Source organism: Caloenas nicobarica, chromosome 6 (genome assembly GCF_036013445.1).
Source record: "Caloenas nicobarica isolate bCalNic1 chromosome 6, bCalNic1.hap1, whole genome shotgun sequence".
Classification (NCBI taxonomy): domain Eukaryota; kingdom Metazoa; phylum Chordata; class Aves; order Columbiformes; family Columbidae; genus Caloenas; species Caloenas nicobarica.
This window is the reverse complement of record NC_088250.1, coordinates 8566903-8591883: the sequence shown is the minus strand read 5'-3', so window position 1 is coordinate 8591883 and position 24981 is coordinate 8566903. Positions and strand designations below refer to the sequence as shown.

Below are 24981 nucleotides of genomic sequence, written 5' to 3'. Positions count from 1 at the left end.
AGGAAACTGTTTCGAAGAAAAACCTGAAACAGTTACATAGGAAAAAAAAAGTTGAGACATTCTTATTTTTGTTATTTTAAAATATAAGAACTAAGTCTCTTCTTGTTACCACTGTCGCCAACAATTGCTCAAGCTGGAAATGATGAAAAATCAGTCTTTTAGATATTTCTGAACACATTTTCAGTTTCATGGACACAAAGCTGCAAGAGTCATTTACCTAAAGCGTTCAGAGAACACAAGAGTAGGATCTGTGCAACATTCTCATCATTAAACCTTTGGTTACTGAAAGGAAGAACCAGGGTTTTGGGGTCTGGACTTCAAGCCCCAATGGGATGAAGCCACACTGGAGACACACAGCTTAAGCATCCTGTCCAGATGACTCCAAGCTGAGCTTTAAATGCACAACACATGAGGAAAAAAATGCAGACACTACAGAGATGGGGACAAGCGCAAAGCGGTTTTGAAGTCACCAAAACCTAGATAGTCAAGAAAATATTTTCATGGACATGAGCCTTAGATTTCCAATTCACTGATAGCCAATAGGTTTCAAAGTGATTATGTTGCACCAGAAGGCCTTAGGGATAAAGTGGACTGAAATAAAAACTTATTAAGCTCTATTAACAGAGGTATTTGCAGAATATGTGTCTTGATTTTTCCTAATCTAAACTTGGAACAACATCAACAACAGCCTATATTTAAAATTTGGTTTTTTAAAAAATACATTTAAAGAAAATATCCATCAGCTACACCATTAGTAAAGCACAGTCTAATAATGGGGATTCTTTTAAGTTTTGCAACAACTTATAAATGTACCGCTTCAGCAAATTCAACAGGACAGGAACCTTGACACATGACACAGTGAATTTCTAACCCAGTTCTCCAGCAAAATCCTGGTTAATCCAGCCAAAACCCCTTTATTCACATCCTGTGTTTAGCACTAGTTTTTATTTGTCAACTGACACAGTCAGTTTGTTCACATACCTGAGTGGGGTATTTGTTTATTACAAACGGAAGGAGGACAGATGGGCTCATGAAAACAACCAACATGCTGAAGTCAGTCTGTCACCTACACTGTTGATGCAGAAGATAGGATCTGCAGCTCTGGGAGCCATGGGAGAAGTTCAGTCCTACAAAGCAAAACCTATGTAGGTTAAATTCTTCATCGACAATTTATTTCACCTGAAAGGGGGTTTATATTTTCAGCTTCAGGGCTGGAAGTGATGAAAGCACGTACGCTGCAAAAAGCTTTCTCTGGAAAGCAATGTATACTCACTTCCACCAGAAGAACAGCAGCATCTGCTTAAACTTCAATTCCTTTGTACAGAAATAAGACTGAACCACACTAGACAGAAACAGCTCAACTCAACACAAGGGTCCAAATGCATTTTTTGACTTGTCCCCCTGATCCCTTCTGTAGATGTATTATAGGCTCCCCAACTTACCACATTCTGCGTAGCTCCCACCAAGTTCAATGGGAGTAGATTCGGGATTTGTGCAGACCCAGGAGAAGATATGGTCACCTCCAAAAATTAACCAGCAGCTGTTCTCAGCCCTTCCTCCTCAATACCTCATGACTCTATATACCTTTTCAGGGATGACTGTACCACACCCCCAGGCGGAGGTGGAATGGGAAGCTCAGAACTAAGATGACAATTTATCTTGATGACTTATGAACTTCGTAAATGACATATAATTCCACCTTGAAATCCAAGAGTTCCCAATATTAAAATATCCAAAGTATAAAGTGTAAGCAAGAAGTTGAAGCTAGTGTTTTATTGATGAAAAAATGGATTGTGAAAGTACTGGAATTTTAAAAATACTGGAATTAAAAACTGAATGACTGTTTCTTGGTCCCTCATGGAACCAAGACAGAAAGATAGGCAAGGTGACTTTAGGAGTAATGACATTTAGGCATTTCATAGTGTAGACAAACAGACCTCAAACTTAGCCTATCACATCAACCAGAGGGTTTTTGCGGTTTAAAATCTAGGAATGAACATCCCGTATTTTAATGAATAAGACATTAAATCATGTTTAACGTTTAACTAAACTGAAGAAACACCTAAGGAACAGTACCAAGACAGCTTTACTATCTAGAATTTTAGCACCTTCTTAATTATGTCAATCAGAAGAAGTTGTAAAATACTCCCCCTTCCTTCCTTACACAGGCTTTGTAGTGAGTAGGTGGTGATTAACTTTTCATTAGCAGGAAAAGTGCTAGAAACAGCCTCCTCACAAATCTGCCTGGAAGACAGATCTTTCTGACATAAGCAAGAGTACTGCCACAAGCCACAATCCTGAAATCCTTACAAACACTGCACAGACAGATGGAGTATAAATTCCTCTCACCAAGAGATCTCCATCAGTGAACTATCCCAAGATTAACAGATGAGTTTCTTTTCTGCATCTCTTCCATCCTAATTGTTTTCACAGGCATCCAACTGCAACAGCATCTTCCTTAGTGTCAATACAGATCTGACAGCTAGAGATGAGAGTTTACAGATCCCACTAATGAATGTCTAAGGCATTAATTCCCTTCCATAGTATCATTTTAAGTTTATTACAAGTGGTCAGGTGACTAATTTATGCATTCAGTCACAGATTAAGCATCCTCACTGTAAACACTGCACTCTCAGGAAAAGCAAGTGGAACACAAAGAGCAAAAAAGCAATGTAAAGTTACCTAATTTGGCATACACTTTTTGTGGAAAAATGTCAGCTGTTGCAAGTACAAGCTGTCAGACAAACACTTCCTCCGAAATACTTAGTAATGGTCACCTCGGTGCCTGTGCCAGCATTCCCTTGCTCATTTCCAGAAAACTGCCTAAAATCTGGGATGTTTTGTTTCATAGAATTGTTACTAATTTAAGGGGTCCTCACTGAGTGCCTAAAATTGAATAATTCTTTTAATTTCTGATGTGGTAGTAATAGGCCAGTTATTTTTCCATGTGCTCAGATATTTATACAGCCTTATTTTTGGTACAGTAAGCTGTTGGGGATTTATATTCAACCTATGGCAGAGGAAAAGGAAAATATGCTACACTGTACATTCCCAGTAAGCCAGCTATGGCTTTGGATGCCATACTTCATATATTTAGACTCAGTCAGAAGCAACATTACCTGAATAAACTGCAGCTAAAAAAATAGCATCATTTAAGTCTTATTAACAAAGTTTAAACTCAACATTATTATTCTTATTTCTGTTTTGATTAAGTACTTTGATTTTGGTTGGAATTTACCAAATTGAAACAAATCCATTCCATGTTTCCTTTGTCACATTTGTCTTAGCAAGAGCCTGAAGGACATGACATCAAGTTTCTACACCAATATACTATCTGGATAAAACCAGAGACTCCAGAAAGAAAATAACTTTCAATAGTGGGGCAATTCCAAATTGTAAGCCACTATCATCATGCCTTTTTTCAGGTGGGGGGCGGGGGGGCGCGGGGAGGAGGGAGGAGAGGGAAAGGGGGAGGAGGAAACCACAGAGGGATTTAACTACACAAGTTTCAGTGATTATGAGCTGCCTCTTTCAGAAAAATGTCAGCCCTTTTCTAAGCAATTGCTGCCTCACCCTCCTCCCCACCCTGCGATCTTTCCTTTTCAGGCAAAATTTCAACATTTTGGAAATTGCTCTTGCACTAAACGAAAAGGTATCTGCCTCATATTCAACCTTCATCTGCAACCTAGTAGAGACTGGTCAGCTCACAGCATCTATACTGCATTGTAGACACCATCAGCCCAGCAATCTGCTTTCTACTATGGACTACACTGTGTACAGATGGAGTTCATTAAAATAAGCAGTGTGGCAAAAAGCAAACCATTCACACGATAGCAGAGGGCTGCAGCTGTTGACCAACTCAGCCATCTCCAAATAACTCTCATAACTACAGCATGTAACACAACTCTTCCTTATTTGTTTGCCTCCCTGCAAGGGAATGACTGCAGGAAACATACTCTCACCCTCCCTTTCCAACAGGGGAAAGGGTAAAGAGAGTATATTCAAGATGACGTAAGTAACTTATCCTTCAAGACTTCAAAAATCCAAGCAGGGATCAGAGATATTAGCGTTACCAGTTCTGGCATGAAAATTCTTTCATGGGGGCTCTTTGCTTTTCAGTACCTGTTGAACACGATGTAACACATTCACTTGGAAAAAGAGGAGAAAAAAAGTTATGTGAAAGTCTGGTTTAATTTTAGAAACTCATTTCCACACCCCACCCCATGAATCACAAGAAGGTGTGGGATCTTTAAACCCCTTCCTTTTGTCAAGCACACACAGTCTTCACTTTCATGAAAGGTAAAGCCACTTTCAACTCAATGCCATTAAAATTCAGTGCTGAAAAGCCAAATGCCAGCACAAAAAGCAGATTTAAGGACTTGACACACCAAGACTAAAGCTACAGTTTTACAGAGATTAGGAAAGTGCATCTGAATATTATTTTTTACACTCCGGAAAATCAATGCTATTTACATAAGTACACCTAGCATATTTACTATTATGAAAATATTCTATGCAATGATTAATTTTATTGCACAAGGTATAGAAACAATATTTTCCTCAAACTACAAGTATCAACAAAACCTTTGCCAGAAAGGTGCCAATTTCTCTGCGAGGTTTTGTTCTCACAGTTCTGCTAGAGCCTGGTAGTCCTCACCAACATAGCAACTTAATCTTTACTTCTCTAACATGTAATTTCATTTAATTATATTTGCAGAATATTTATAAGGCTATTAACATTAATTATAAGAGTCAGAGAGGTCTTCAGCAGTAATTAGTAGTACGAATCAGAGTTCTGAGTAATTTTTTTTATATAAAGAATCAATTTGATAATCTATCATAGTGAATTGCTCAGCATAATGAAGCTTCTTCAACACAATGAGCAGCTGAAACATGAACATTGCTGTAGACAAGCTTTAGCATCCAAATAAGGGTCTATATTTCCCCTCCTGTTCCAGTAAATCCCCAAATTCACTTGGAGATATGAAATGGACTTCTGAGAAAGCCTCAGAAAGAATTGACACTAGTCTTAAACCATTTTCCACGTGTTTAGACCTCAACTCACATTTTGTAGCAATGAGGAAACCTAGTGTTTGGCTAAGGAGCTAGCTGCAAGTGACAACTGAATGACTGTGAGTACCAGGGGTCTGTCCACAGGGGGACTGTCATAAGGGGAAAAGGAGATGCTGCCAAGGAGGGAGGCCACAGCGCGACCTCAGAGTGGTAGTCCAGGGGCTGGTTCGACTCCAGTTATTATGCAGATATACTGCATCACACAGACTTTGCTCTCACATACCAAACTTGCAAAACTACAACCTCTTTGCACCATCTGATAGTGTTAGCAACGCATTTGTAATACGGGCAGGTGTCATCAGTAACCTTCCCAGTCTCTGAACAGTGAGAAGCATCGCGAGTTCTTCCTCTTTTACATATGCAAGTTTTTTCAGCTCTCAGCTGTCATTTGCAATGTCTTTTTTGACAAAGCTCTACCTTCAGATGGCAAGTGGTTGCAACATAATCTTATAAAAGAAATGAGCTAAGCTTTCAGCCTTCCTACAGGCAGGGAAACTCAACTGCAATCACAATGCAAAGCTCTAATCTAGTTTTTCACCATTATTCAGTCATTTTACTAGAAATAAAGGTACACAAACCTACACAGCCTTCAGAGATGTGTGCCATTTGTTGCCAGCAACCAAGCTGTGACCTTGCCCCCTTTGCTCACACACACTTCTCACATCCAGCTTTGTTGCTCTGAGAGCACAAGGAACAGATGAAGCTGTAGTTTTGCTCCCAAACTTTACCAGGATGCTTTTCTAGTTCTTATTTTCAAAAAGCTCTTTGAGACTACTGCTAAACAATCATGGTCCAAAGCCTCTACAACAAGAAAAGAGTCAGCATGCCAAAATATCAGATGTGAGGAAATGACTCCAGTCCAAATGCAGGGATAAAAGGTACACTACATACAAAAGCAGCCAGAACTATTAAGGGTCTCTTGGCTTGTCCTGTCTACTCTTTCACCTCATTCATTAACTCATCAGTCCTCCTGATTTTCTTGTCTGAGATTAAATATTTAAAGTTATATAGTTTGAACTTGCCAAACCTGGGGATACACACACACAACTTCTCAAATGTATACTGGAAAAAATATGTATCGGAGGAGGAGAAAAACTGCCAAATATAAAATCTCATTTTCTCTAGATGTTATTAATAAATCAGCATTGCTTTTAAATATAACCCTGTCTTGTAGCAGTATCATAATACAACAGACATCGCACTAGGGAGCTTATACTCACAATAAATAGGTCTAGCGCAATTTTTGCTGACCTCAGGCTGTGGTTTATAAAGTGCAATTCCACCCAATATAATCACTTTGTAATAAATTTCAGATGCTAAAGACCAACACTAGATTAAAACTATCCTGACAAGGAGATAGGTGAAGGCCTGGCTGCATCAAGGTTAAGCTTCCAGTCAATTCATCTGCACAATAATCCTTCAAATTTTGCCTTCCATACTTGCCAAATCCAGGCAGGTTAAGACAGGACTTGTACGAAGAAAAAGGCCTTTCTCGTAATGCTTTCACTAATGTTCAAGATTCTGAACCAAAAAACAAAGCTGCCACAGATCTCTAATCTGTTTGATTCAGAATGGAATTGAAAATTAGCCAGCAACAGACATGAGGAAAACCTCTGCTGCCTGCCTGGGACACTTGAACTGGAAAGACTGAGCCAGTTCACGTTTCGACCTACTTCATCCTGAATAACTGGTCAGTACATTTCTAACACTGAGGCAAAACACAAACTCCAAAATAAAAAAAACCAAACACACCAGTTTTTCTGTATTCACAGAAGAGTTATTTTTTCCTCTTTTAAGGAGTTAACTTTGCCATTTGATTGCAAGCATGAGTCAGCGGCAGGGAGGGGAAGACGGAACCATCAGGGCAGGAAGCTCATTCCTATGACACCCAGCTTAGCTAAACCACAGGCAGGGGCCCAGCGGAGCTGAAAGCCCAGCCAGAGCCAGCACTGCTGCACCTCTCAAGCAAGGGGAAACAGCACGGGGAGGGAAGCGACTGCTTGGGAGTTCAGAAATGGGGGATAAATATGAACCATAACTGGGTTCTGCTCTCACATCTATGCTGATCGGGCAAAACTTAAGCACCTTTTTTGCCCCCATCTCTTACTGGATACACCAACGGCATCATGCTCCCTCCCTTATTGACAGCACAACTTCCAAGGAACTGTTGAAATCAACAGCAGCACTTGGCTCTCAAAGATATTTTAAGGCATCAAACACATCTCTCCTTTTTCTCCTCCCCTTTTGCATGATCACCAACTTATTTTTTCTTTTTTCCCCCCTTCTGAATAAGCTTTGCAGTTGTAAAATGTGGTATCTGACTACCCCAGAAGCATAGATTTTCCCATGATACTCTGCCAGGATCACTTTGTTCTTGGTTTAAAGTCAATGTCCAAGCCAGGAAAGTTCACTCTCCATTTCCATCCCACCCATAACCCTTTCCCCTGGAATTTTCAACACTGCTATGGCAGAAAAAGCCACCAAACAACAGAATAAAACAGGCTTCTGTAGTTTTCTGCACTTCACTAAAGCATAACCGGTGACAACTCAAACTCTTTGATTTGAGGAGCTTAGGGTATTCCATAATGAAGAGAGCTGATGTGCCCATGAGATGCATGAAAATGAGAAAGCAGTTGCACAGAACACTGGTTATCTTATAAAAGCAGTAACATTAAAAAGCATTCAAGCAAAACAAATGCTGAGTACTTTGACATCTGACTACTGAAGCATTTGATGGCATCACTATGATTTTCTCTCATGCCCCTGAACTAGCCCCTTTCTAAAATAAGCGTTACTTGACAAACCAAAAAGGCTTCTAGGAAGCTGTAGAGTTGTTGGGGTTCTTTTGTTTGTTTGGTTGGGGTTTTGTGGGGGTTTTTTGGTGTGTTTTTTTGTTGTTTGTTTGGTTTGCTTTTTGTTGCTGTTTTTTGTTTGGGTTTTTTGGTCTTTGGTTTGGGTTTTTTGGTCTTTGGTTTGGGTTTTTGTCTTGGGATTTCATTTTTATGTAACATAATCTCACAGTATAAGCAACCAAACGGGATGAGAAGATAAACCAACATAGTGAAACTTCATTGCTGTGCTCAGACTCAGCCCTCACTCTGAAGATCTTTTATTGAAGACACACCTTCATGCTGAAAGCTTGATTTGATATTTTAATGGGGAAAAAAAGTGTTGTACTGAGCATTGCCAGCCATACAATCTTTTGAGGGTCTCCAGCTCCATTAAAACTTGAGAAAGAAACAAGGACCCTTTGAAGCCAATGTCTATATTGACTGGGCTGCACAGTGTCACGCAGGGCAGTGGCACAGCCAGGCTCCTGAAGGAACCTTTAAGAATGAGCATGTCATTAATGAAACAATACTCTGGAGTAAGAATCATGCCAAAATAAATACTTCTGCTCTTCAGAGATAAAATGTTTGAATTCAGCAGAATTAAGACCAGCAACTGATGAGTAAAAGTACAGAAGTTGGCCAAGAGCCATCACTTTAGGGAATAAAAGTATTTATTGCAGACTCCCACCCAGCCTAAGTATTTTCACACACTATAAAAATAGGTCTGGTTTAAAAATTATTGCACAAGAAAAGTTCTTTCAAATTAATAATTAGAAGAACAGATGACTGGGAACAAGACCTATTATGTTATATAAAAACAAATCTCACTTTTATACTTCTCAAGGTGCTTCCTGGATAATCAGGTCACACTTCAGAAAGAACTCACTGCAATGCTACAGAATTGGAAATTCAATCCATTTATACAATTGTCCTGGTTTGGCAGTATTAGAATGAATATTACATGTCACTGTACCTGGTCTGCCTGTATTCCTGATGCAGAGCTGAAGGAAAAGCAAACTGAAGACAGTGTCAATAAATAAACAAATAAATCGCCTAGCACACTTCTAAAGCAAGTATATTTTGAAGGAAACAATTCAGCCCATGATACTAAATATCCAGATTGCCCTTATTTGCCACACTGTACTTCCCCTCTTTTCCCCAGCATTCATGAACCAGCAAATCCAGCCAGAGTAATCACTTACTGCACCTCAAACGGAATTCTGTCAAGCTTAGCACATTAAAGGGAGTACCAGAAGTCTGTTATTTCTATATATAAACTGGCTATCTGGTGCACAGTATGTCTGAATAACATGGTCTGCTTGACACTGACTGCAAGTTTGCCTGAGTGGCAAAAAAGAAGTCTTCCTTTGGACTTACTTTCATATGACCAAAGCACAGCATAACGTTCTCAAGAGTGCATATAAAACAGAAATAAAAATGCGATCCGGTCTTTGGAAAGACCCATCGCACCTAGCACTTATAGTTGATTATTTAATTTCTTTAAGTCAGTAAAAGCCTTTCATAAAACACGTCACTCAAAGTGGTAGAAATAAAGATTTGAGCATGTAAGTACACAAAATACTTAATGAGTTACAAAGTTATACTACATAGAGGGTTATCTACCCACTGTCTTAGGCTGCAGCATCAGACCTTGTCAGCTGCTTCTTTGCTCTGCACCAGCATCAGACCTTTCTTTCAGGTGGCCATTGCTTCCTTCCCCTCTATCTCCTCACATATTTTCTTTTTAAAAACCAACATAACTAAAAATACATGCAAGAAACCTTTATGCATTTACCAACAGAAGAGTGTGGTCTTTATCCTACATAAAAATAAACACACCTAAGACTTCCACTCACCATCTAGGCATGGCACGCAGTTACCCGTGATGCAGTCTGGAAGGGTCTGCAGCCTTTCCCAAGAAGACACCTGGATTTGCAAAGCTACTAGGCAGGATTTCCTGTAGTGCCCACAGTGTGAGCTCTTAGAACTCAAGTTTAATGTCAAAAACATTCACGAAGTATCAAGTCAGAACAGAGGGCTCGATCTCTGTTTACATAGCACTTTCAATAAGTAGAAAATACTTCCAACTACATGCATCCAATATACAAAATTATTTCCTCATATCTCATAGGTATACTTCCATTTTCTTTCACAAGAAGTCAGGGAGGTCAGACCTCTTCAAATAACAATTAATAATAATAAAAATCCTTAAAGCTACAATCTTACCTGGCTTCAAGCAAATTAAAGACAAACCAGTAGATTTTTACATGGAATGTTAAGATTCAAAACTGGAGATTACCTTTAGTGCACCTTTCCATGGGTCGAATGTTCACATCCACAAGCAGATTTAATTAAATTTAGCTCTTTAGACTGATTAGAGTTAATAAAGTAATCTGGTAATAGACCATTTTATTGTGTTTACAATAAATTGTTTTGTTGGACTACAGTATAACAGTTACTAGTTGCAAGGCACGGTTTTTCATTACCTCTTCAACTACACTGACTTTATATGAAATCCAAAAAAAAAAAAAAAAAAAAAAAGAGTCATTCTAAGTACTGGAGAAGATCAGAAGTCTAGTGCATAAATTGTATGAAGGACTCTACATAAGCCATCACCAGAGAAGACTGTTTTAATTTTATATATAAAACATATACACAGATTTACCATATACGAGAGAACTATTATAACAATTGACATTAGTTTTCATGCTCCCCACTACTTTATACTTGTGTTAAGCATTGGACCAGTCCTGCGTGTAAAAACTGTTTGGGAATAGCTAGATGGGAAAGAGTCATGTGCAATTCTTCAAATTGTACTCCCCTCCCGCAGAGAGACTGTGCTTCTGATTAACCTTGATGTTCTGCTATAACAAAAAACCTACAGCTCTCCCTCAGGCTACCTATACTCTGATGGAAGAATCTGAACACTTCAAATACAGGCTGAAATTCTTGATTTCTAACATCCACCAAAGAAATGCCAAAACCTGCTTGAACAAACCTGATTTAAAGAAAAGTGTCTATATCCAGAGAAACCACATTTTAAAAAACCTGGTGACGTTGCCTTTTGTTGTTAGTACAGCTGTATGCTGCACAGTATAGATAATGGCTTCTACTACATCGTGTTTTACCAGATTTTCTGTCCTTTAAGAACAAACATCAACCATTTAGTAATAGCACTCTAACTATGTATCTTCAGGAGAGGAGCCAAGTTCTACATTCAGTTTGCAGAAAAAGCACACAGGAAATTTCAGAGAAAACGTTTTGAAAATTCACACTTCTCAAGCAATTTTAAGAGACCTGACAATAGATAATTAAATTTAAAGGAAAAAAAAGTAAATTATATCACACTATCCTCCATATATCACCATTACAATGAATTCAAAAATTTGTATCTACAAGATACTCTTACCTGGCCAGCAGATTGGAATTACCCTGTCACGCTTGCTATCGTTCCACAACCCATTCCCTCATGGGAAGAGGAATTCCCTGAGAGAGTCAGGACATGTCAAGACAACTTGCCCTGAGCGAGATGGTGCTGAACAACCCATCAGCTCAGATTAAAGCTAAAAAACCAGCATTGTTTAAGAAATGATTGGACAGCTTTTGTGTGGGAGTGGGACAGGATTACAGTACCCAAACTGGGTCTGAGCTATAATGGATTACCTGGCGAATCTGTGTCCTAACCCTTACAAATGAGTTCTAGTTTGAAATACGCTACCAGGCTACGCACGCCTTGTTTAGTGGTACAAGAAAAATGACCTTCATGGGTACTTACTGGAGTTCTTGAAATCAAGAAATGATTGGAATACATTTGGAATACACCAACAGCAAAAGACAGAGGCAGCCCTCCCCGGTCAGGTCCTTTCTTTGCTTGCTCCTTTTTTTCCTAACAGCAATGACCACCCAGCACATACGATTATAAATAGACTGTGCGACTGAGGATAAAGTTAACACTCAAATTGTGGCGATCAATGACTTCAATGTCAGGACCAGCTGTGTTTGAAAAATGGCAACTAACAAGAAATGGTGAGGGAATGGGATGAACCAGAGGCAAAAGCTCAGCCCTTTGAGAAACACATTCTATTAGAGGAAATTACAACAAACCCCCAATTCCCTTAGTGTTTAATACCAGCTTCTAATGTGCACCAAGCTATCTTAGAATGTGATACATAAGGTTTCTATACCTAATTGCTGTATTCACAGAGTTCATATCCAAGATATTAAGACTATTTTTGGCACCCTGTTTTGATTTTATGGAGGGAAGACTTGAAAGAGCAGACCTGTTATGCCAGCAGCACAGGTAGCGGATCTCAGAGAAGCAACTCTGGGTAATGCAGATCTCTACAAGAAGCTTGCTTCTGTATTAACAGGTTTAGTCCTCTCCCCACTGCCCCGCCCCCCCCCCCCCCCAAAAAAAAAAAAAAAAAAAAAAAAGAGAGATTGCTGGATTGCACAGCTCACCACAGTCTCATTGATCTTTATTTTCTAATACTAAATTTGTAGATTGCTTGGTTAGACAACAAGTTCTGGGTTACCAGAACTGCTAGCCTGAAAATTTTTAAGTCTGACAGTATACATTTAGTCCATCAGTGATACAAAAGCACATAGAGAACCTTTCTTCACTTGTTCTAGTTCACCAAATACGGATTTCTTTTTTCCAGGGTAATTAGACAAGAATGTACAAATACTACTAGAAACACTGTGTAACCCTCTATAAATAAAACACTGACATTCTCTATGTATACCAACATTATCCTTATATCCACACACAAGCGTGCTATTTCCCAGAGCCCCTAGATTGCGCCACAGTTCATGTAAAGGTTAGGTCACATCACTGGTTCAATGTGCTCATTTCACATCAGGGCAGATTTAAGTTTCATATTTAATAGACAAAGGAGTAGCATGACCTTTTGGTATCACAGAAAATGTCCCCAAAGCCCACTTCAATTTTCAACAGATGTTGATTGAACATATTTGTCAATGTAAATCCTCTTAGAGCTCAGCAACACATTCAGCAAAGGAAGAAAAATCAAGACAAGCACACAAACATTTCATATGGAATAACAGATGTTTCAAAGAAAACAGCTTATGTGAAATGCACAGTTGCAAAGCAAAGCAATAGCATTGTAGACCATTCAAACTTCAGCTGACTTACTTTCTAAAAGCACATAAGGTTATACCTATTATTTCCCTAGTAACTCAACTGAAAGAACTTCAAGTTTGCAATCAGAGAGAAACAAGAAGCGATTACACCAATTAATAAAAAAATAAATTTAAAGAAAAAAGGTTGTTATCTTTTACTGATCATAGTCAGCAAAAGCAAATATGATTTCATGTTTGCATGTGAAGACTGTAGTACATTGGCACCAGTATGAGCAGCCATATCTGAAATATCTGAATCTAAAGTTATGCATGTTTTAAAAGCAAAGCGAAAAAAAAATGTGAAGCTACTAAAGTCTGACAGACCAGAGCCCAGGGATTTCTTCGCATGTGAAGCAAACTAAGAGCCTTTCGCTGCTCTCCTGTCAACCTAGTATGTTAGCTGATAAACGCTCCATAATTAGCAGACCCAAGTGGGGATGCCTGAAATCCATCTGACCTGAGGGAACAAGTTTAAAAACCTGACCCAGCTTTTAGCGTGCCAGATATTCCTGTATTCCATTTCTGTCTACTGGAAGAGGCTGGCAAAAGCAGACAGAAGAGATAGACTCGACTAAATTTGGTATTCAAATGTGGGATTAGAGAAATGATATTTTGGGATGTAGGAAGTACTCGAAAGAGGAAAGCAAAGAAAAAAAAAATTAAATCAGATGCTGGCAAAGGTAAAGGTCACAAAATATGTAAGAGCAGAGACCGAGAGGGAAAAAACAATTCTTTCACATTCCCTGCCTGTGCAGAGCTCTGCGCTCCAGGTATCTGTGGGATTGTGAGAAAGAGTCTGCAAAGAATTGCCAGTGGGATTGCTTGGGACATCACCACTTCACTGCCAGCAATATTAAAACAAGAGTCATTGGTCAACCAGCTAAACCAGTAAACACGCAAATAAACTGCTTTTGTGGAACTTGCTTCCAGTAAGTTTTCCATTCTGGGAAAGATAAATCAATCTGACACCAATTAAATCTAAAAACTGCAAGTAATGACATGACGGTAGGAAAAACCCAACTCTGAGAATCTATTTTTGAGGAAGGCAGTAGCAGTTGGAGATACCATTTTGCTTGTTCCTTTGGTACAAGTTCGAATACAGATTTCATAGTCCACTCCCATTCACATAAACCTCCTGACAGCTAAGAAGAAAGAAAATTGCTGCTCTGAAACTTAACTACTGTTTTTGCATTTCTTCATGTGCCAATGATAACAAGCACCGCCCTACCTAATTACCAGGTATTAAAAATAGGAACACAGCAGTGGTGATGCACCTGGCAATTTTGGTTTACTAAAGGCTCTGATTTCTTGTACGGCAACATATAACACACCAAAAAAATCTAAATATTTTCTCAAAGAGCACAGGAGCTCATGAAGCATCGAAGGACTAGAAGGTATCCAGTGTTTTTGTAAGCATAGTATTAGGATTAAAGTGTATCACACAAGAAACTCTCATCTTGCACACAAAAGCAGTGTGCAGGAAGGAGAAAAGAGCTGTGAAACAGAGCAGTAACAAACCAGCAAGAAACAATAGGAAAGGAAGAGGCTTCCTCACCACATCCAAGTCTGGAGCACAGCTCGGATTTGGCACCATCAGATCACTTTCCCTGTTCGCTGCCTCCAGCTCAACTCTTAAATGCTGGGGTAGTATTTAGGTGGATAAAACCACAGCGCACGCCAAGCCGCTGGCTCGCAGGCTGCAGGCACACAGAAGGGCAAGGCAGATGTGACTGAACAAATCCACCTCTTTTCAGATCACACCCAGGATGTTTTACTGAAAGTACATCATGCAGCAATCAACTTTCCAGTTCTAGGTCAGAAACTTTTAATGAGCAATTAGCTCAGACACTTAAGATACTGTTTGGTGCCAGTAAAAATAAGATCCTAAATTAAAAAAAAAAAAAAGTTATTTCAATCTATTCAGTAGAGCTTCCAAGTCAGAATTAGTCACTCAAGGTTTCAGATCAGAGTTGTGCCGTTTCTGTGCAATTATACTCAATACCCCAAAACACCCATCTTTGCTTAACCCAGAAATAGCTAGTTTTGTAAAAAATTCGATTCCTTATGTCTGACAATAAACCCAACCTTTTTCAAAGGATTTGAAAATAACCACACCTTCTTCACAATTCCACACCCTAGAGGGGTACACACGGTATCGGAAAGTCACTTGCAGGAAAACATGTCACACTGAAGGGATGAAGGAACAGAGAATAGGATTGCAGGCTACATGTTGAAGTGTGAGTCAAATCAGACTTGGGGATGCTGTTTCATTTAAGCAGGGATATGCTCCTTTCCGCCCAGTTTTTGGTTAAGCATACATCCATGTCCCAAACCAAGCAACCCTTAGTTCTGGAAGCAGCGTTAGTCAGAGGTAGCTTGTGTCTTCTCCTCTCTCGAAGCCCAAAACTCTCAGCTGGATAAGCCATAAAACTGCTCTTAGCTCCGCTCATCAGGAAATACTTCCCAAGTATTTCCACACTGCCCTCCACACTTCATACTGCTTAGCAAAGTCTGGTTAAAGGCCAAATTAAAAAATTAGAAATCCATCCAAATGCGCACAGGAAATGTCTTTGGTACCGAGGTCTAACCAGTGAATACTCTAGGTAACGACAACTGTCAAACTAGTACAGCGGTCAGAGGTATGGCACATTCCTGCCAGCATGAAAGTATTACTTCTGTGCTTTATCCCAGCCTCTGAATACATGACTTCTCTACTGTCTAAGTAGCCTCCAAAAAATCAGTAGTTTTGAAACAGCCTGACCAGAACTTCCACATTTTTGTAACAGAAAATTATGTCATATGGTCATTCACCTATCAGAAGTCATTTACATGCTGCATGGCAACTAGATCAGCTCGTCCTAAGTAATTAAAACCTCCAAATTCCTAGCAGTGAACTATTGCCTTATTTAGTATTTATTATGCTACACCAAGCTTTAATTTCAACACCTGAAGCTTCTACAACCAGGCCTTTGAGAGTTGCCTTACATTTCTTGCTATGTACCAGCAACACCGGTGGTTCTCCATCCTCAAAATATCTAAGACCACCTGCAAATGAGCTCCAGCTCATCAGACTACTCAGTTTAAGGGATTACTGTCTCCAGTTGCTAGTCTCACCCTCCAGTAAGAGGTTACACTGCTCACAAGGCAGAGGATGAAGAAGCATACAGCAGCTCTTCCCAAGCAGCAATTTACCTTACAGCATCGTACTTTTAAGAGCTTAAAACAAAATGACAGACAAAGATGCTAGGCTGGAATCTAGCCGTCACAGTAACCTTGAACTGCAGTGATCTGCACCACAACTACTCAGCTACCCATGCTATGAAAAACATATTGGTCAACACTAACTTGAAAGATTGAAGACCAAGCCTACCTATATGGATGCTTTTTAAGTACTTTTTCCCTGATGTAATACTCTCATTTCAATGCACATACCAGTTATTTTTCCAGCTTTAGCTAGGCAAGTTCTACAGCTTAATTCTTGTTCCCTAACTGAAATAAGGTAAAAGGAGAGCGTCTTGAGAGTAGATGGTTAAAGATGTCTTCCCATAAGAAATCCTTAAGACCTTCCCTCATCTTTACTATGTGATGAAAGCCCAAACATCAGCTGCTTTTCTACTATGTGTAAGGCCAGTTATTCATCTCCAGTAGACTCAGGGTGACGAACAAGAGCATCAGGTAACGCTAGAAGCAGAGAAAGCTCCATGATGAAATGACCATGCACTTTCCCTTCTCATGAGCACCTCTGGTATAATATTAACAAACAAACAAAAAACCTCCCAAAGCCAGCCTACAACTATCTGAAGGAAAATTTGGCTTACTGAAGTTCCCTTCCCCCCCAACTCCAATGGGCAAGTTCTTCTCCCCAAAAAGTATTTCAACACAAGTGAGACAACAGCTGATATATCTGAGCTGCTATTTTAAGCCTTGCCTACGAGTGCTTATGTCTAGCTAGACAGATTCACTACTCCTGGCAACCCGCTGACTTGACAGGAGGGACAAATACCTTGTTTCGCAAGCCCAAAATGCTACGTGGATTGTGCTCCTTGCAATCGAAGGAAGAAAAAAACCCATCTGAACAGTGTTGAAAGCCTTGCAAGTACACTTGAGCTTTAACTTTATCCAGCAACAGGCCTGGAAAAACATCCTTCTGGATGAGGTAATGATTAGTATTACATCCTGCAGACAAGCTCAGCATCTGGGCTTGCAAAGAAAAAGGCTGGGCTTCCCATGTTGTTAATCCTAACAGTAGTCTCTTGCTTGACTGAAATAGGAATCGCAGTTCCTAAACAGCTGTTTCCTTGGACAGCAAGAGAACAGCTGAACAGGACTCAGGCCAGGCATGGGCACAAAAACAGGCAACTAATTATTTAAAGTTGCAATAGGCACATTGTGGGGAAGATTGTGCACCAGGAGACAGGCCACAATCACCCATTTAACTAAAATGAGATGGGACTTAAGATTTTTGTCTCGCTTCTTAAACCATCCAAAGATGCTCCTTCACACATTTCTTTTGAGAAGGATTATAAGTGAAGCCAATCCCATTTGCTGGATATACAGACATAAAACATTAGCGAAAAGGAGTGTTCAAGAAAAAGAGCACATTTACTACAGAAAATCATCTCAATTTTGGAACAATTCTCCATGCCCTACTGGCAAGGTGTGCCTACAAAGTCCTCCTTCCTATATTTAGGTAAGCAAGTTGGGTCAAGCTCTCCATGAACATCCCTCGCTTTCATAACTTTCTCTTCTAGAAGAGAGACCTTCAGTCACGCATGCTTTTTCACATCATTTTTCTTTGGGCTGATACGTTAACATTCATAAAGGCAGAAAGTAATGAAATTAAAAAAATAAGTCAAGCAATTGGTGCTACATAAAACAAAGTGTTTCCAGGGGCTTCTTTTGGAATATTTGTCTGGCTTACAAAAGTCTTTATGCATCTCTGATGCCAAATACTGCTCAAAAAATTTCCACCACTATACTAACGAGGCACAAAGATCTTATACAAGCATTACCTGGTATATCCTCAGGGAATACACTGCTTCAAATGCTCTGGTTTGCATAACGGTTCAATAAAGTTTGCATGGCTTGTGCTCCCATATACAAATATCCACTCGGCTTATGTTAGCTTCAACTTTACCAAATTGTTTCCACACCTATTTATGCAGGTCACCCAAATTGTTATATAAACCAGATAATTCTCCCCTTTAGATTCCATGTGCAGTGATCAAAGCATCTCTTCACCAGTCCTGAAACTCCAGTTGAGGCTTTTGAAGTTACATAGTACCTTCTTACTGTAAAGCTGACTGGTTGGTTTCACCTGCATTTTGAGCCATTTCTAATCAGTTATACTTCTGCTCCTTCATAGGAGTGAAACATCCCCATTTTTTAATCACTAAGAATGCAAGCCAATGCCCAAACTAAAAACTTCAGTGAAACAATCCAATTTACAGTCCACAAACTAATAATGCCAGTTATTTAAAAAGTAATAACTATATACGCATAAGTACGTAGGTGACAGTTCTTGAAATTTTGAGAGTGACATACAGTGCAGAAAAGAGTGAAGAAGCAACCCTCATAACATTACTTTGTTTAATAGTGAAAATAAAGTTATGCTTCTTGAATTACTAACTTCAGATTAATTACCAGCTAAAGACTGCTACTCTAAATTGCTGGATGAAAAGGAGACGATTTCTAGCACAGAGATGACATGAGACAGGATTGTTTTTTTCTGAGCAGTACAACACAAATCTGTTTGCAAAACATTAGCAAAACAATGTGTAAATTACTTTCCTAATAAAAACACAAAATTTACCTTGACTGTGTTCCTCCTCATTCGAGAAAATAAAAACCAGTAAGTAATATCATCTGTCTACATGAAAAATATCTCGTTTACACAGATGGCAGTTCCTCATTGGATTTGTAAAATTCTTTCTGCTCATGTAACACTTCACTATTACTGTAGCTAGCAAAGAGCAGAGTGAAAGTTAGAGAGGGGAAAAAAAAAAAAAAAAATCTATTCGCCTAGAAACAACGTCTCAAGTTATCACATCAAACCCATCTAACCCAAGCAGGAAAAAAGCAGGACGCCAGTCCCTGTAAGGTTCAGCAGCACAGGACTCTTGGGCTCGTTTGGGAAGGCAGAGAAAGGACAGACGACCGCACAGTACGCACACGCTGTTACTGCTGCCTGCGCTGGCACTGACCTCGAGGAGTATCAAACTGCTAGATTTTGCAAACACTGCTGGCACGGATTCATGGAGAGGAATAAAATAGCCCAAAAGTTTCCACTGACCTAAACACAGAATCATCTACTGGCGTCAACACAAGTCTGAAAGCGGAGAAGCCCATCATTGATCAGCTTTGCTCTCATCTGTAAGAGTTGACACCTGGAAAAAATAAGCTCAGCAATACAAGCTAGGTGTGCAGCAAAGCGTGAGCAGCAGTCATCTGTGTCCCCTAGAAACTCTGCACACCATGTTCTTGTTTTAACTATATTCATTATTTGCCATCCATTTAACTACCATGTAAGTCAGAAATTCAACAGCCAGATTTCGTGGTATGTTACTACTCTATCCTGATGGGCAAGATGATTCACAGTAACTGTATCTTCTTTCTCCCTCTGCTCTAAAGAGGTCTAGACAAGGTGATAAACCACTGGCTGTCAATCTAGTTCAGAAATTGTCTCAAACATTAAAACTTACTACTACTGCTTAACATTACTAATACTGCTACTAGAAGCTTGTCACTACAGTATGCTTCACTTTTACAATTTCCTTCCGCTTGCTTAGTTACTTCCTCTTAAGACCGTTCTCGCATCCTGCGGGGGTGAGGACCGCCTTCTTATTCTTTTGGTCTACGCAAGACTGCACTTGCACAGCAAGACATCCTGGTTGCAGATTCAAAAAAAAATTATGCTTCAAATGGCAGGAGTTTAAGAGAGTTTTTACAAGTCTTAATGTGTCTTTATAGAAGTACGTAGTATAGCAAAGACTGCTGATTTTTCAGGATCTTTTGACAATTACAAAATGCAACAACTGGGAAGTATCAAAGCAGCACAGTCCTTTTGGAGGAAAACCAAAAGGAGAAAAGATGCACACATTTCAACTTACTCCCAGAGATCCCAAGGTAAAAGTACCTCTATGAATCAATCTGGTTTGGATGCTCTTTTAGGCTCCCATCTGAACACGGCAAAATGAGATCCTAGAATCTGTTAATAACTTGCAAGCGCCTGCAGCTGCTGGATAACAAAGACAGACCAAAGGAAACAGTGAAAACTTATGCACAAACGCAACGTGTCTACATCTCAGCTTTGCCTGAACACCTGTGAGGAAGACTGGAAGAGCCAAAACATCAGTAACCCTTGTCCCCTTCTCAACATAAAGACTCTCATCGTCTTTATTAGGAGACGAAAGGCTTACTTTACATTTTTAAGAGTTCTTACAATCACACAGAAATATTTATCTGGGTTCTCCTGTGTGGAAACCAGGCAGTTAAACAATAACACTATTTTATATGCATAAAACTCAAGACCGAGTAATACAAAGAGTTAAAATAATATGAGAAAATGCTGAACCTTGAACTTGGCAGTTCACAGTTTTAGCACTCAAGGGAAAAGATAAGAGACATGCTTTTTGACCAAATGGAGTTGTCCTTTAAACAATCCCCAGAAGAAAAAAAAAAAAGGCAAAACAAAACATGAAACAATGCAATATCTGAGGCCTCAAACCACAGCACAATACAGTGAAAAGCAGCACATAAGCTAAAGAAAAATGAAAGTGGGAGAGAAATGTGCAACAGAGAAGGACAGCCTAGACCCTCTGTTAGAGATTGATGCTTTCCATGATCAAGTGACAGCACAGCAAGGACACGGTTGTGGCATTTAAGCCCTTATCCTGAAGCAATTCCCAGGATATCAGAACTCAAACTCTAACAGACAGCACAGTCACTCTTACTTGGTACCTTTTTTCCAGGACTTGGGACATTATTGTCCTCCTACCTTGGAATCTATCCCTGAGAACTTTCCCATCTTCTCATCATACTTCGGCAAAAATCTGACCTTTGGAAATATGCTATCCAAATCACTCATGCAGAAATCAGTCTACTGCATGTATTCCAAACGTGCTACAAATCACTTCACAAGAATAGCAAAGGCTTCCCACACCATTAGTGATAACATCCAAGGTGCACGATGTTACAGCTAACTCAATCCAACAGCCAGCTGCCACCAAAGGAAGCTGCACATTGGCATTCATCCGATCCTGCCGCAAGTGTGGTTCAGGAAAGGAAACCAAGACAGACTTAAGCCTCTTCTAGAAGAGTGATTTATCTTGTCACCCATCTTGGGGTTACACCAACACAAGGCAGGGAGGAGATGCACATAACCTATGCTAGGGGAAGGGGACGGCCACCTTCAGCAACAGCCAGCAGCAGATCAGCTTAGACACAGTGAAGAACAACCGCATAGCCGCTTTATCCCGACCTCAGGCTGGAGCTGCCCATCTCCCCCATGAGAAGATCGTGGGAGGGAGGACGCAGAACAACCTGTGTTGGCTTTAGTGACATAAAAACCAAATTCATGCCATCCTGTTCACCATTGAAGCAAAGCAACTGTCCACAGCAAGTAAGAATAAGGAGGTAGAAAGATAACGGTCGTCAGCTGGTTTTAACCATTTAAAGCCAGATCAAGCACAACGCAGTGTCTAGAGCAGCAAGCCTAAATCATTAAATATAAGCACGTTTCCAAGTTAGATTGTACACTTACGCCTACGTCTAGCATCATCTCGCAGCGTTCTGCTTTACGTTTTTTTTAATTTTTATGTATCCACGAGAAGCCCGAGGGGCCTGTTTTCCGGCTCTCGCCCATTAACGCCCTCAGCCGCAGACAATTAAGGTCCCCCCGCCGGAGGGGCTGCAGCAGGGGGGGCCGCCCGCCCGGGCCGGCGCCGCTCTCCCCACGGACAAACCCCCCGAGCGCTCCGGGCTGAAGCGATGCTCCAAGAGCACGAACCAGGCCGGGATGAACGCGGCTTTTATTCGGCGATTCATCAACCCGCCCTCGAATCGCCGTTGTGCCCGCCGCCCGGGGGCGCGTGCGCGGCGGTTGGGGGAGATGAGGGGAGAGAAGAAGGGCTGGGGTTGTGGCGGGGAGGCGGGGGGGGAGGTCGCCGCTCACCTCGCGGGCGATCTGGTTGAGCGCGTCATCCTCCGCCGTCAGGCGCTCCCGGTTCGGCAGCCGCTTTCGCCCGGCACCCTGCGTCCCCATGGCGGAGCCGCTCCACCGCCACTGCCCGCCGGACACGGACACAGACACGACCCTCCCGCCGCCGCCTCCTCTGCCGGTCGCCGGCGTGAAGGGCCCGGCCGTTACCGCCCCCCCCCCCGCACCGCGCATGCGCCGCCGCCCCCCGCTCGGAGGGGCCGGGCCGCCCGCTCCTCCCGTGCCTTCCCCGCTGGGGACCCCTCCCCGCGGCACCCGCCACCCTGGCCGGGCACAGCCGCGGTCTTCGGTTGGTGCGCTCTTGGGCATACAACGTTGCGGTGTGTACACAACATTACAGCTGTTTTGGGAACCACAGCTCTTCTGATGACTGGGTAGTAGTGTCGCATTGATGCTGCTTCTTATGGGACCATTCATCTTTACAAGAAACAAGTGAATATTTTGTCAGCAGAAGCAGATAGATGAGTTCCCCACCTTACCCGGGCATTAAAAACAATCATGTCACATACTACATATCAGTAATAATTTTAATTGGTATACTCTTAATTTACCTGGTGCAATTACTGAATACGTGTTCCCAAGAACAAATATCGGCATCGTTTTCATGAGCCCTGTGCCAAAGGCAAGGGAAGTATAATTCTACAGAAGCAAACCGATGTACTAAGATCAAGATTCACAAATGGAGAGGGGAAAATTGCAGACAGCACTAACAGCTTCATGGCATAAGCAAGATGCCTACTCTACAGCATCTCCTAAAAATAGGTGTTCCTTGTCATACACAATTCACAGAGGTCAGATTTTTCTCACTACACATTTTCGGTGACAAGGGGGGATCCTGGCTGTGGACCAGGCTGTAAGAACCCCAACTGCTTCTCTTCTCTGAACGTATTTTCTTTCATATTGCAGAAACCGCTATCCTCTAACATGCACCCACCATGTTTTCCCAGCCCCTGGTGATCCTCCTCCTGAGGCCTCGTGTCCGCAAAGTTTAATAAAATTTCCCTGAAATTTCCCTGTCTGTGAACCTGGGGGGTTTTTCTGCAACAAACACGAGGGGAGTGGACCAGAAATCCATCTCCCCTTGCCCCTAGCGCTCACCCAGCCTTGTATCCCCGTGGGATCCCTTCAACCATCAATTTTCATGTTAAGCATAAGTGGACATGATTAATTCTAGTGTCAAATACATCAATGCTTAATTAATTCACATTGACAAGGAGCATTTATTCTCCGGGATTCCCGTTGCAGCCCTTGTAACTCAATTCTCACAATAATTCCTGAAATATGATTTATAAGTCTCTCGAGCTCAGGACACCAAACGTGTTACACAGACACATGACACTAAAAGGGCTGCGAAACCCACTCCCTTACTGACAAAGACCAGCAAGCTGCATTTAATCTTTATCACTTAATTTTACCATCAATTCAAACTTGATAGAGGTAAAATGTAAAGCTTGCCTGCGCTGATCAGCCTAATTTTTATCTGGCAGTTTTCATGTACAACAGCCGAGATTTGGGTCATCCTTGAATTCAAAACTGTGTCAAGCAGTTTAATATATCGCCCCTTCCCGTGAGGGCATGTATGACAGAATAAAGCAATTGGTACGTGTTTCAGGAAAAAAAAAAAAAAAAAAAAAAAAAAAGAAAAAAGCCAAACACCAAAACCTTGTTTTAGCAGAATCCCTTTCCCCAAAAGGGTATAGATGCCTCCCATCAGCACCAGGCTGGTACTTGTTCTTCAGAAACTATTTAATTCTCACTTGTTGCTTTTTATACGAGTGACATCAAGGTGCCTATTTATAGCCAGTGCCTGTGCTGAAGCGATTGCCTCTGTGTGATTTCCCACCCCAGCACCCGGCACCGCACGTGCAAATGATCTGGTCCGAACTTGGCAGGAGATTGTGCAGACCTTTGAGATGCAGCTGTTGCCTTCAGAGTCGATGAGTAATTGAGAGGTCCTAACAAAGTCCTCCTGATCAGCCACCCTGCCAGACAAGGTTCCCTCTTCCCAGCACTGGGATCTGCAGCCTGGAGAAGAATCCCTCCTATTTCTGGCAGTTTTCTTCCGTTCAGCATTGCTTTCAAGCGGGAACTCAAAGCCCACCCTCTCCTTCACACTGCCATTGCTCCAGCTCAATGTGTACAACTTTCTTAGAGCAGCCAAACACTATCTCCTTTTCACACAGCATTTGGGCTGTGCATGCACTCACCACTCACATTACAGTTGTTTTGGGAACCATAGCTCTTCTGATGACTGGGTAGTAGTGTCACATTGATACTGCCTCTTACGCCTGGGGCTATTTATCTTGACAAGAAACAAGTTATTATTTTGTCAGTAGAAGCAGATAGATGAGTTCCCCACCTTACCTGGGCATTAAAAACAAGCATGTCACATTCTGAGATTTGGCATCAAGCTTAGTCTCACCTCACACAAGTGGGAAAAAAAAAAACAAACGAACACACCTGCTCTGCAAGGCAGCACAAGGGCCTTAAAAGTGAGCTCTGACCCTGCTACGGAGGCACAGTCTTGCTGTGTCCGGCTTTCCTAGATATCCTGCAGGCTTCCCTTCTTCAGCCACCTCAGCTCCAGCCTCACCTCCCTGAGACCTGGCTTAGCACTATCATCCTTTCAGGCTCTGCATAACTGCTTGAGCCCTTATCCTTACATTTGCCCCTGCCCTTTGAGGAATTCTGGCTAAAGACATAGGGCAGCACCTTATT

At 41.2% G+C, this 24981-nt stretch overlaps 1 protein-coding gene across 7 annotated transcripts in view; it reads right to left on the bottom strand.

The window, feature by feature from the left end:
• LRRFIP1 (LRR binding FLII interacting protein 1) overlaps positions 1-22397 on the bottom strand; it is a 111544-nt gene extending 89147 nt beyond the window's left edge. For 6 of the 7 annotated variants that reach the window (XM_065637208.1, XM_065637200.1, XM_065637207.1 and 3 more), the window contains exon 1: positions 22219-22397. In XM_065637208.1, coding sequence (XP_065493280.1) covers positions 22219-22308 — 90 coding nt within the window. In that variant the 5' untranslated portion in view covers positions 22309-22397. Of the gene's footprint in view, positions 1-21807; positions 22057-22218 lie in introns of those variants that run through there. The other variant, XM_065637204.1, reaches the window with a different exon arrangement.
• Positions 22398-24981: the final 2584 nt, after the last annotated feature.